The sequence below is a fragment of the Bactrocera latifrons genome, unplaced genomic scaffold (genome assembly GCF_001853355.1).
Source record: "Bactrocera latifrons isolate USDA-ARS-PBARC rearing strain unplaced genomic scaffold, ASM185335v1 scaffold_74, whole genome shotgun sequence".
NCBI lineage: Eukaryota > Metazoa > Arthropoda > Insecta > Diptera > Tephritidae > Bactrocera > Bactrocera latifrons.
In genome coordinates this window covers 87,108-100,574 of record NW_017537423.1, presented here as the reverse complement: position 1 = coordinate 100,574, position 13,467 = coordinate 87,108, and the positions used below count along the sequence as shown (strand labels likewise).

General features: G+C 37.1%; 1 protein-coding gene across 1 annotated transcript; it reads right to left on the bottom strand.

Moving 5' to 3' along the window:
- Window positions 1-10,103: 10,103 nt before the first annotated feature.
- On the bottom strand, window positions 10,104-12,730 carry LOC108976248 (uncharacterized calcium-binding protein B0563.7). The gene is made up of 5 exons (XM_018945201.1): window positions 12,163-12,730; window positions 11,492-12,089; window positions 11,105-11,248; window positions 10,724-10,933; window positions 10,104-10,379 (listed from the first exon to the last, which is right to left on the bottom strand). Exons 1-5 carry the CDS (start codon window positions 12,163-12,165, stop codon window positions 10,201-10,203), a joined length of 1,134 nt encoding a protein of 377 aa, XP_018800746.1. The 5' UTR covers window positions 12,166-12,730; the 3' UTR covers window positions 10,104-10,200.
- Window positions 12,731-13,467: the final 737 nt, after the last annotated feature.

Genomic DNA, 13,467 nt, shown 5'->3' with positions numbered 1-13,467 from the left:
TATTATTTATAAATTCTAGTAAGTTATATACTTTTTTTCTTTTTTCGTAATTTCTATAAATGTTTATAATTTTTTGTAAATTTTTTTATTGTGCCTTTGAATTTTTGTTAATTTTTTTTAATAGGTAGTACCTTTTATTCAGTTTATTAAATTTCGTATTTATTTGTCTCGTGCAAAGTCACGGATTTATCAACCGAATTTTAAATATTAACTGTAAATTGCAGAAATTGTGCGCATAAATATCAATAATACGCATAAAACGATTTTCGCTATTTCCCCTTCATAGTCATATTAAATTTTAATTTGTTTAATGCAAATTTACACATTTTATTAACGATTTAATCGAATTATACGCGCGCGCAAAAGGAGTGAACACGCAGGGTGACATAATTTTTAAATCTCATCGCGCTGGTGAATTCCATCATTTTTCATGTCATAAAGTTTTAACAGAACAAAACGAGTACACGCACACTCACACAACCAAACTCACAAGAGCAGCTGTTGCTGTGAATTAAGGAAACTTATTTGCAACTTATAATAAAAAATAAATAAAATTTTAAACAAAAAATAATAAAAATTAAGTGCATGCATACAAGTAAATTACAATATTCATTAATTTTAACGCGGCAAAAATTGCAACTGACGTCGCGAAAATGAAATCAGAATGCGTGCGCGACCGCGCTGCTTGCATAATGAATGCCCAACTGCATACATATATGTTAATATGTGTGCAATGTGTATGTATTTATGCATGTGTGGAGGCATTTAATCATGTATTTTTTAACGCAATCGACACAAAACATGGCGAAATTTCGATGCGCGCACTTAATTGTAATATTGTAGCTGCTGGCTGGCGGCAGGTGGCAGCAGGTGTCGCCCGAACGGAAAGTGTTGCTCAAACGCCCACGTCGCGGCCGGCAGCAAGCCGCAAAATCGACTGTCAATTATGCTCGTCATGAGGGTGTAAAAATAACACAACCTTAAACACATAATTGCGTGTAGCGAGCGTTCTGTGTGTGTGCGTCCATGCATAAGTGTACGTGTGCTTCTGTTTAAGCGCGCGTGTATTTGCGCAGAACCACTGCTGACCACACTGCACGCCAAAGTTTTATGCTACTGTGGTTACTCATACGCCCCAGGCGACCACTTGCTCGCTCGTCCCTTCGCACACACAAACACCAACCCAAACACAAATGTATATGTATGTGTGTGCGTATAAATATAAGAGATGGCATGAACTTACTAAACGAGTTTTTGTTAATAAAATGAGTGTTTATGGCTGAAAAAGTTTTATGCGTGCAATGCCCATTCATGTTTGCAAGCACTCGCACTTACATCCATCTTCTATACATAGATGCATACACATGTCTGCATGCCTATTTATACCCTAAACAGGCTATATAAAGGTTGCTACGAAGTTTGTACACCCAAAAGGAAACGTTGGAGACCCCATAAAATTTGAAGTAATCAGCGTAACGAGCTGATTCGATTTAGCCGCGTTGGTCTCTCTATCTATCTCTATCTGTATATCATTCCCTCAATTTTTCAGATATCAATCTGAAACTATGCACACCTCCGTTACTCATCAGAAAGCTGCTTATTTGTCGAAACTACCGATATCGCACCACTATAGCATATAGCTGCCATACAAATTGATCGGTCCAAAACAGATCCTTGCATTGAAAACGTATATATTTTTCAGATCGGACCACTATATCGTGTAGCTGCCATACAAACTGATCGATGAAAATAAAGTCCTTGTATAGAAAAGTTTTTTATTTGACAGGATATCCTCACGAAATTTGGTATAGATTATTGTTCAAGATAACTCTATAATCAGCGCAGAAATTATTCGGGTCGAGACCCTATAGCATATAGCTGTCATACAAACTAACCGATAAAAATCTAAATCTGATAAAGATCTCTTATAGAAACTTTTTCACTAAGTTAACGTTTTTGTCTTGCTATGCTGCAATAAATTCAACTATGAAGGGTATTATAGCTTCGGTGCTGCCGTTTACTTTTTTTCTTGTTGTTCATATACTATACATACATATGTACATACCGCGCAGAGATTTTTACCTACTATATTTACGAACATTCTCCATTTTGTGGTTTTGCACTCGATTATTTTATTTTTGGTCAGCCAACAACAAGCCCAACAAAAAGAGCAACAGTAGCAGCAAAACAATAAGTTGGCGAGCATAAAAATGGATAACAAACTTAAAATCACATAATCATAAATAACCAACTACTAAATCGAAAACCAAACAACAAACTGTGGGTTGGCCGCACAACAGGAAATTTGGAAATTGCACACAAAACGAATAATAGAAAGCAAAACAAGAATAGAGTAGCAGTTATGAGTGAAAAAGAAATGCAAAGAAAACTAAAACTAAGCACAACACTCTGTGCCGCTTGCAGATTCCAAACAAATGTCGGACAGTTCGGCATTTTCATTTTTCTTTCCACACTCTGCTTCTGGCTGCCACCCACCAAGGCGGCTTTCAAATTAGTTTGGCTGTGCAAAATTTGCATTTTTCAAATTAACCTCATACTAAGGCGCTGCTGAGTTGGCTTGTCGCAAAACCGAGAAATTATAAAGAAAGCAATGAATAACAAAGAAAGAAAGAAAAACAAAAACATATAAAAACTTGTAAGACGCAGCGCCATGAAAGCTCTGCGGCAAGCAAAGCTTAAAACCGACAAGATAAAAATATGTCGCATTTAAATTCTTAATATAAATATTTCTTCCCCATTACGGGTGTGCGTGCATTTTGAATGGCCTGGATTTACATATGTCATGCAGGGTTGCTTAGGCATTTTTTGCCTGAAATGTCTTAACATACTTTCAGGTGTCTGATAAAATTTAATGCATGCAGACACAACTTTTTATTTGCGATGACGGCGCGGTTTAAGAAAAATATACAGCAACAACAACAAACAAACATGAATAAAAAATAAGCACAGTTTTCTTTGTCTGCGTGTAGTTATTCATATTTTCCATGGCCAGCAAACACTTGGTGTCTATATAAAAGGATGCATGCCTGTCAAGAATGTCTTTTGTTGAGGTTATAAGCCCCGAGAGCTTGAAAATCACAAAGAAGTCAACCTCTAAAGCAAGGCGTATGAAGTCAATTTTTACTTGTGAGGAGCTTGGCGTGTTTGAAGAGAGTTGGCGGTGAGAACTTTCATCCCATTGGAGCACAAAAAGTCGGCGAAGCGAGTGTCGTACTCTGATTGATGAAGACGGAAAGCCTAATTATAGTCGGATTTAGGTGAAATATCAGACATTTGTTTGGAATCTGCGGGCAGTTCATATTTTAAGAAATAAATCTCTGTCTAATCTTCTGCGCTTATATTGTCTTCAGCGCCATAATCTCAGCCACTACCTAGTCCGTTACTTAGTCGACGGTCTGAGTTCAAAACTTTGCGCACACGGGGCTCCCAGCACGGTCTTCATCAGCGACCTCTTCCCGTCCGTCCGTCCAAAAAGGCCTGGGGCCACCGAAACACACCACTTCTTGCTAAAGCAACAATTGGGTAGTCCTACATCATCATATCAAAGAAATTTACATAGTTTCACTTTGATTCGTGTACTTCTGCTCTAACGAGCGCTGCATTTTCGGCCTGCACCACTCCCCGAAAAACGTCGCGCGAAAATGTTTATCCTAACTCTACAGGGACTCGAAGACAACTGACCAGCCGCTTGTTCGTTAGCTAGGAGCACCCTCTAACGAATCCAGTCGGAGCGCGCACGTTCCGAAGTAAAGGGTCGGCGGAAGAAAATCAGTCAAATTACTTACCGGACAACCCCTGTAAACGAAGAGTCTTCCCGCTGTGTTTTACTGTATACTGTTCTCTTGTATCCTTCGGAAAGCCATGTAGAGAAGCTCTTCAATCAATTTTTTGCGATCTCGGTTAACACATTTCGTCCGTACGCCGACACCTTTGTTCGGCTGTCTTTGAAAGGCGCTGAGCGCTTTTGCAGATTTCTTGACAACCTTAAAGTCTAGTTGAGTGTTTTGTTGAAAACAATTCTTAAATCATTTTAAAGAAAGCTACCGAGCTGTTAATTAAGGTCGTATAGAACTCTGGGTCCTTTCAGGCTACGTAAATCCGCTTGTCGAGTGAAGATATGTGTTTTTTTTTAGATCGCCGAAAAACATCCCGTGGGCGGTTAAAATCCGTGTCAATTCCGGTAACATAAAACCGGCTGTTATTGACATGGGTAGATCCCTATGGACGCTTAGACTCAAAAATTCGAAGGTGAAACCTTATATCTTCGCTCCGTCTATAAATAGCAGCAATTGCCAGCTAAGTATGAATTTAAGGTTGTTGTGAGCTTTAATCAATGACCCTTGAGCCAACCTGTCTTTAGCCTTAGCTGGTTGCGCTGATTTCTCGGTTTCGCTTCAGGTTGAAATCCTATTTTCCAAAAAGCAACTTTGTCAACAAATTGTATTTGTTCCAACTACTTGCATAAACTTGCTATACACTTGCAATACTATCGAAAATATCGATTTCTTTGCAATCACTAACAAATCGTTTGCACAGTGTCTTTTATTTTGGCTTTGAGTAATTTGCATAAAAAGATGATAAACCCAAAAATAGATACAGTTACACGTGTATTTACATATCTGTTTAAGCAACTACATTTCTTCTGTAAACTAAAACTGTTTTTGTAAATATTCATTTGACTTATCGCTGCGCCTTTGCCGTCCAGCAACCCAAACATTTTCTGCTCACTTGAACTTTAGCCGCATATTAAATCGTTCATTCTGCTTGCACACTAATCTCGCCAATGTGCTGCGTGGGAAATTTTAACGCAACTGGCACGTGTTTGCCCTCCATATGTGTATTGCTACGTTTCTCAATTTATTGCGCCAAGCTTAATACGTGTGTGGCCAGAGTGGCTAACAAAACACACAGAGGTCAGTAAAGAAAATAAATAGTTGTCAGCAGAAGATACTAGAGTGCCTGACAGCCAAGGTTACCGGGTTCCTTAACAATAAAAGTCCAGTACTATTGAACTGACAGCAAGAAGGCAAAGAAAACAAAATATACTTTGCTTGAAGCACATTGCCAAACTGAGCAAATGGGACGTTTAATTGCAATTTTTCAGCGTTTTTCTTCTAGCTATAATAAGATAATACATGTTTGGCAACCCTGGATGCCGCCTTTCAGCGTTGTAGCGCTCTTAGCCACTTTTTTATACTCAGATAAGTGTGTGTTAAATTTGCCACTGAGATCGGAGACCCTATAAATAGTAGTAGTAGTGGTGGATATATACTATATATATGTATACGAATATAATCAGCATAACTGAGCCGAGCCAATTTGGCCGCGGTTGTCTGTCTGTATATACGTGAACTGGTCTCTTAGTCTCGGAGGTATCGATCTCAAATTTTGCGCACATCCTTTTCCCACCCTACTCGCTGCTCATATGTCGGGAACCGACTATATCGCACCAGTCTAAGATATAGCTGTCACACAACCCGACAGAACAAAATACAGCTCTTGTATGGAAACTTTTTTATTCATAAAATTTTACACAAATTATTGCCTAAGAAACCGCTACAATATCTGAAGAATTTGTTGAAATCAGACCACTATAGCATAAACTACCATAGCAAACTTACCGATCAAAATCAAGATAAAGACCTTTTATACTCTTTTAGGTTATAAGAAATGCAGCAGTGAAGGATATTATTGTTTCTTTACTAACCACTTACGTGGTTATAGCCGAGTTAACAACATCGCGCCAATCATTTCTTCTTTTCGCAAGGTGGCACCAATTGGAGATTCCAAGCGAAGCCAGGTCCTTCTCCACCAAGTCTTCGTATTCGCCGTGGCTAACGAGCAAAGGACCATAAACCTTTCACACAACTTTTTTCTCTCGAAAACTCGCAACGTCGACTCATCAGTTGTTGTCATCGAACAAGCCTCTGCACCATATAGTAGGACGAGAGCAATAAGTGACTTATAGAGTCTGGTTTTTGTTCGTCGAGAGAGGACTTTCATTCTCAATTGCCTACTCAGTCCGACCTGTTGGCAAGAGTTATTCTGCGTTGGATTTCGATGCTGACATCGTTGTTGTCTGTGAAGGACATTACAGCGAGCAAATTTTCATAGCATCTCTTACGTCTCCTACGACATTTTTTTCTTAGCAACCCTGCCGTACAAATATTTTAACCAAAGCAAACAATGACCCTCCCAATTGCAACATTCTTTCTCCTACATCTGTGTAAATAAATGCATATTCGCATGTTATTTGTTTGCACAACTATTTAGCCAAAACACCCGCACACACATGCGCACAATCAAACACACACTCTGCTTGATCCATTTGTTGACTTGCTCGACATTAAATCACAATCAAACACAATGGTTAGTAGTGATTGGCGCCACACTAACAAATCGCTCTCTGCAGGAAAGTAAAAATCTTTTTCGGCTGCAAAGCAATTTGTTGCATTTAATCTTTCGATATCCTGACCTTTTTGTGCGGCAATATGTTCTTCTGTAAATCTAGTAAATAAAATTGGTTGGTTGAAAGCGCAACTTAAGACTTTTGGCATTAATATGTTTTACTAGATGAGGGTCCATTACGTAGTTATTTGGTTTGGCGCTTTTCTCAACTCAACCATCAATATTAACGGCAACAGTGCAACAGTGTCGTACGTATGTGTCCATTTGTGTATGCGAAAGTATCAGCGTGTGTATTTATATCGTTTACTGCTCATTATTGTTGGCTTATTTACTCGACTCAAATAGTTTCGCAGCGTGAATTGTTAAATAATTTTGGGTTTCCGAAGGCCAGTGTGCGAGTAAGCACAGCGGCCTTTTAGTGCGAAGCCTTACAGTCAGGTTATGGCGAATATCGTTAGAAAGCTTACATTATTTCAACCTTTGAGTTTAGTGCGAAGCCGTAAAGTCAGGTTATGGCGAATATTGTTCGAAAAGTTATCAGTATTCGTTTATGCTAACCTTTGAGTTTCTTACACTGTCATCCTTTTTTATACAGGGTATGCCAAAATTAAAGCATCATTTAAATTTGCGGCCATCCCAATTAATCTTTTCACAGTACTATAATTTGTGTAAAATTTTCGAACTGCGGCCGCCCAGCTTTCGTTATTTTTTAATTATTGTTATAATGAAGACACTTTGTTCTATTGTTTAACGCACCATTTTTACTAAGCCTAAACTGTCGGCCGTCGTTTTGTGTGTTTTTTTTTAGGCTTGTCAACATTTTACCACAAAATTTAAATTTTGCGTTAATTTTGGAACACCCGAATAATATATAAACTTTACATATATATTTGTTTAGAAAAAGTAATTTTATGCTGCGTATGTCAATTATTACGCTTTTGTCCTTTGTGTATTTGACTTATATGCATATTCGTGGCTTAAAGTATATACAAATTCAGTTGTAAATATGTTCGACTAAAAATCGTACTCAAGGAAGTTAGAAGTACAATCTATATTTAACAATTGACCTTAGCGAAAGCGTTGCTAATTTTTTCCTGCATTTTTAGGGATATTGACTGCAATTTTTTATAAGCATTTATAGGCCATTTAGAGGCCTATGGGGCTATATCACTGAGACACTTTCAAAAAACCGATTTTTGTTTTTGCTTTTTCGATAGTTTATATTTTCAAAAATATCCTGTGAAACCCACAAGGTCGCATCTAGAATAGTTTTAGACTGGCAGCGTTCTAAAGAGCGACCGCTCGCAGGTATAAATCGATAGTTGAAACTTTAAATGCGTTTTTCTCAAAACGACGTTTTTCAAAATTGCTGACATTGTAACTCAAGGAGAAATTAACCGATCGACTAATTGAAACTGAGTATTCTTGAATGTATTTACTATATAATGACCTACGATCTTTTTGATTGCTTGAAAATTGTAATTTTTTCATTAAAAAACTACAGTTTTTTCAGAACTACGCCAATTTGTTAATTTTTGATATTTAACAAAAATTGTTAGTTATTATATAGGAAATATCTTCAACTTAAAACGATTTTTGAATTTTTTTGTTTCAGCCATTCATTTGGCCGGAATCATGTCAGCAGTTGGGGAGCTTTTTTTTTGCACCTCCGAAGACAGCACTTAACTTCGGTGTTTTTCAATATTTTTGTAGAAAAAAATCTTAAAATATAGCTGAAAATATACCTTATTATGTGCATAGAACTTCGAAACATTCTAGCATTCTAAGTACACGCATTTCTAAAAAAAAAATTTCTTGTTACCCCGTTTTTCCACTTTCCTATAGGATTCATATTTTTTATTCCAATATATTCCAAGCATCAGTCTTATATTTCTTCTGCTTAATCTTTTTAATGTCATTTTCATAAACTCTAAATTCCCTTCAAAATATCAGCAACTTGCAATTCCCTCAACTCCATACACAGTGGAAGACATTGTCACACAGTTAATAGCTCATAAGAGTGTAAGCGCCTTATAAGCTGCTCTTTATCGATATTTAAGATCCTTCGGCTGCCACTATTTTCAACAAAAGACATGTGCTTGTTCGCATTCATATAAGGTCGTCGTTGTTTTCGCTACTGCATAGCATTTATTTGCTCTAAAATGACATTTATTTGCACTAAAGTATATGCGTGTAATCAAGCTGGAGTCACTTTAATTAATTGTAAATAGTTGGTGTTAGTTTTATTGTAATAAACACGTGCTTTTAGCTCCTGCATTTTAATGAGCTTCCCACAAATTACTGCCATTTTAGCATTTCCTTGTGTTTCTGCTCTTTTTATTACATTTTACCATCAAAGAGCAGCTCATAATATCACTTTATATGCATTTAACAACCGCCTGTCACACTGCTCAATCAACGCAATACAATTGCTTGACTATGAGTATTTTGGCCTGTGCAGTCGCCTGCCGTTAATTTGTTGCGCGAGCATGCAGTTACCTTTGAATTAAAACAAATTGAGCTTTTTTGTTTTGCATAAGATTTAAAGTTTTTATTGAATTATTTAAAGTAAAAGTTTTTGATTAAGTTTAATTGTAATTTTTTTCGTTATCTAGTTTAAACATACGCGCATAAATAATTATTATTACTAATGTTAATTTGTTCAAAATTTTACGGAAAGTTTTGCTTTTTCACAAAAAAAATTAAACTTTTGTTAGAGATTTGTTAAGATTTGCATTTCTTGCTAATTATTTATTTGTATTCATTTTTTTTTTTTTAGTATTCATTTTTTTTTTTTTAGTATTCATTTTTTTTTTTCTTTCTACTGTTTATTTAAAAATGCATATGTGTTGAATAACCAAATTAAAAGTAAATTTTAAAGCTATAAAGGCGTCAAAAATTCCAACACCACTTTAGAAAGGCATAATTCCATGTGATTTTGAGACATACATTTATTCCTTGTGGCAATTTTAGGTAACGTAAATATTTTATTTTTAAAGTTAAGTAATTAAGTGCTAAGTACATATAATATATGGATATGTTTACATTGGAGTTATGTTATAATTCGTATTTTAAGTATATAGCAACCTTGTTTTCAAGTTTTAAGTTAAAAAATTTCGTTTTTAGCAACAATTTATGTCAGGGATTTACACTGTTTATCAAGTATTTTTTTTTTTTTTACATAACCAGACAAAATGTCCAACTTTGTTAGATATTATTTTTATCTCAAAGAATTGTGTTTCTTTTAAATGATTTTGAAATTTTAAAATGTGGCATACCATAGATGTTTATTTTTTTCTTGGTTTTTCTTTACTTGTTGCTATGATGATATAATGACTAAACTATAGTTTTGATTTTAAATATTTTGATTATTAAATTTAAGTTAGGCATAATTAAACTGGTATTTGTATTAAAAACTTTCAATATTATTTTGCTGTCTTCATTAAAACTACAAGTTTGTTAGAAGCAAAGATTTTGTTAAGTAAAGTTTAATTTTTAATATTTTTGTTATTTTATTTATTTTTTAATAATTTTTTTTGTATTTATGATTATTATTATTTTTCACTCATTATTTTTTTAAGTAAATTTTTTTAGTTTTAGTTTTTAATATTTTGTTTATTTAATTAATTTATTTTTTATTATTTTATTATTATTTCTCACTTATTATTATTAAATATGTTTTTGTTTTGTTGCTTATTATCCTTATTAGTTTGCTTTTAGTTAAGCTTTCGTTAAACAGTTTCGGCATTAGCTGTCAAAATTCGGCATGCCTTAGTCATACGTCATCGACGCAATGGATTTTGGTGTTGGTAATGGTGAAGTAGTATTTTCCTCCTCATTCTCGTCATCATTTTCTTGTGAGTCTTCCGGCTCGCCTAACGCATGCACGAACTCATAAAAGTCAATGCGTCCATCGCCGTCGACATCCACTTCTTTTATCATGTCCTCAACTGTGCAGAAGTGACAAGTGTAGGAAATGGAAAAACAAACAAACAATATTGGAATTTAACGCTTGGCATGAAAAAAAAATAATAACCCTAAGGCAGCATAAAAAGTAAACAAGCTAACAGTAAAACCATGCAATTCTTAACGAATTTGTCAGCCAATCTACACATACATCAAAAAATTTAAATTAAAAAGAAACACACATACGCTCAGCTGCTCAAACACAATACAAAAAAAAAACAAAGAAAACAACAACAGCAAGTACAAAATGTAAAACCACTCAATACGTTTAATCTTCTTCTTCAAAAATATATTATATTAATTATTTAACGGATTAGCCACGACTTACTGTCTTCCTCATCCAGATCCTCGCCCAAGCACTGCAGCACTGCTCTCAGGTCTGAGGCCGTTATATAGCCACGATTATGCTTGTCGAACACACGAAATGCGTCGCGCAACTCACGTTCCTCTTGATCGGCAGAGGAAAGCCCCGATTTGTCTTCATATGTCATGTTGGAGAGTATGTCCACAAATTCCTCAAAGCTAACATTGCCATCGCCTGCAACGATACAAAAAAAACGAAAACCCCTTATAGCAAGCAATAACAAAGTGCAAAGTGCTTTTAAATATAAAATCAACGCTGTCATGGCTTTTACTGCGATACGCGCTAACCTCCAACAGATATTGCTATTTTCTATGTTGCACGTTTTAATAATCCCGCCCAACTCACCGTCCACATCGATTTCCTGTAGCATTTCCTGCAATTCCTCGACACGCGCGAATTGACCCAATGAACGCATTACGGTGCCCAACTCCTCCTTCGTTATGCAGCCGTCGCCATCCTTGTCGAATAAGCGAAATGCTTCGCGAAATTCTAGAAAACACACACGAAAATAGAAAGCAATAAAAAAGAAAGCAAAGCAATATTGGTGTGACAACAGCATAAATTGGACAGTTCGTGACAACCGACACGTACAAAATGGGAAAATACAGACAGCTTAGCTAGCGCACACAGACTAGATGAGATGTGCTTAGCTTGTACCCTAAACAACCTAATAACTCTATTTATCAGCCAACTACCGATCATACAAGTAATCGTGTTAACGCTGCAACTCACCGCGCATTTGACCCTTCGATATGCATGGACGCACGCCGCTCTCCGTGGACTCGGTCGAAGTGGTGCGCTGCGAGAATTGACGTGCAGTCTTAATGCGTCGCTTTGGCCTTTTGACACCGCCTTTCGCCGCCGTGCTAGTCGTCGCCTGCTCCGGCAATTCGATTTTCCTTTGTTGTCTACGTGGCTGTAAGAATCTAGCGCTGCGCTGCACCGGCGATTCGTCGTAATAGTCGTTTTCGCCATCCACGCCATCTTCGTAATCGTCTTCCTCATACTCATCGAGATCAACAGCTGCCGCATCGTCATAATCTTGTGCTGCTGTCGTCGCTGTACGGCCGCTGTATGAGTCCAGCACCAATTCGGAGACCCGTCGTTGGCGTAGCGAGAACGCGCCGCCGCTGCACGCTGCTTCCGCGTTCGCGGCAGCCATGCTATTCGCTTGCTGCTCACGTTGTTGTTGTTTTGGCGATGTTGTTGCTGTTGTATCGGAACTGTAGCCAGCTGGTGGCTCGTACTGCGCAGCGTCCTCAAGCTGTTGTGAGTCCGCGCTGTCCCCGCCAGCAGCCGTACCATCCGCGACGCCTGTAGTCTTTCTCGTCTGCAGGAAATAATAACAAAAACAACGTGTTTTAGTTGAAATACCAAGGGTTATAGTTGCGCAGCTCACCCACCATTAGTTGCCTGAGTTCGCGGGCAAAGCTCGAACCGGCTAAAATATTATTAACAGCCGTGAATAGTTTTTTTCCTTCCAACTTGGCGGTGTTAAGTGAATTTCGGCGTTGCTGCAGAATATCGAAATGGCAAAAACAAAATTCCCAACAACAACACGCTGTCTAGTGTTGTATTTTTTTCCGTGTATTAAATGCAATTCCGCGGCATGCCCCCGTGCTAACGCCGTCGCCAACACCCTGTTCTGCGACACGCACACGGACGCGCTATTTTGTTTTGTGGTAGTTTTCGTCGTTGTCCGCTTTCACGCGCGCTCTTAATTGACAGCATCAATTGGCGTGCATTTACAATGGTGAAATGTCATTTAACTGATTGCACTAATTACCAACATGTACATATGTACAGAGCAGACAGTCATTTGCACAACGCGTTGCTGCACACTGTCACGAATAACTGTACTAGCAGGTCATTCACATGTCAATTTTCGTTTACGCGCTGCAGCTGTTTTTGACATTTGCTTTTTTAATTGAGTTTATGCGTATCCGAGTGTGTGTGTGGTTATTTGTGTTGCTGGACTTAGCCGTCTGCAAAAGAGAATTTATAATTAAGCTTAATTGGGCGCATCGATTATGCTAAAATGCGTGGTGTAAATTGAATAATTCAACTGTCACGTCAAGTCATGATTTTTGGCGCCGATTGCTGAGGGCGTTATTATGTGTTCCCCTTAATTTGAGCTGTCAAAATATTTATTTAAGGAGCGTCAATTAAAAATTCAAACAAAAAATTATAATTAAGTGAAAGTAGTGGTGCTGAATTGGAGCAATTGACCAGCCGAAAAGCCAGAAACTGCTGGTAGTAGGCAAACAACACTTAAAAATTAATTGCAATTAATTGCAATGGCAACCAAAAGCTGAAGGAAGTAGCAACAGAACTTCTATGCTTAAGAAATTTCAACTCTATTACTTCATTAAGTCTAGTATTCCTCCAACCGAACCTCTTAAGGTTTTTTGTAGATATTGGATAGTCGAAAAAGTCTTTTTTTTTCTAATCTAACTTCAACTTATTTTTTTTTTATATTTATCCAATAATTTTTGCCTAACACAACTCAGAGCGCCTTGGCACAAGACTACAACCTTAGCGCACCATGAACTACTCTCTCCCTCTCCATCTCTATATGTAAATTTATAATGGAAACGAATCCGCTGATTGCTAAATCAGTTTGGAAAACAGCCTTTTATGTTGCTTGAAATACAGTTAAGCTTTTATATCTATTAATTTTTAATAGGCCTTACTACAAAATTTTTCGA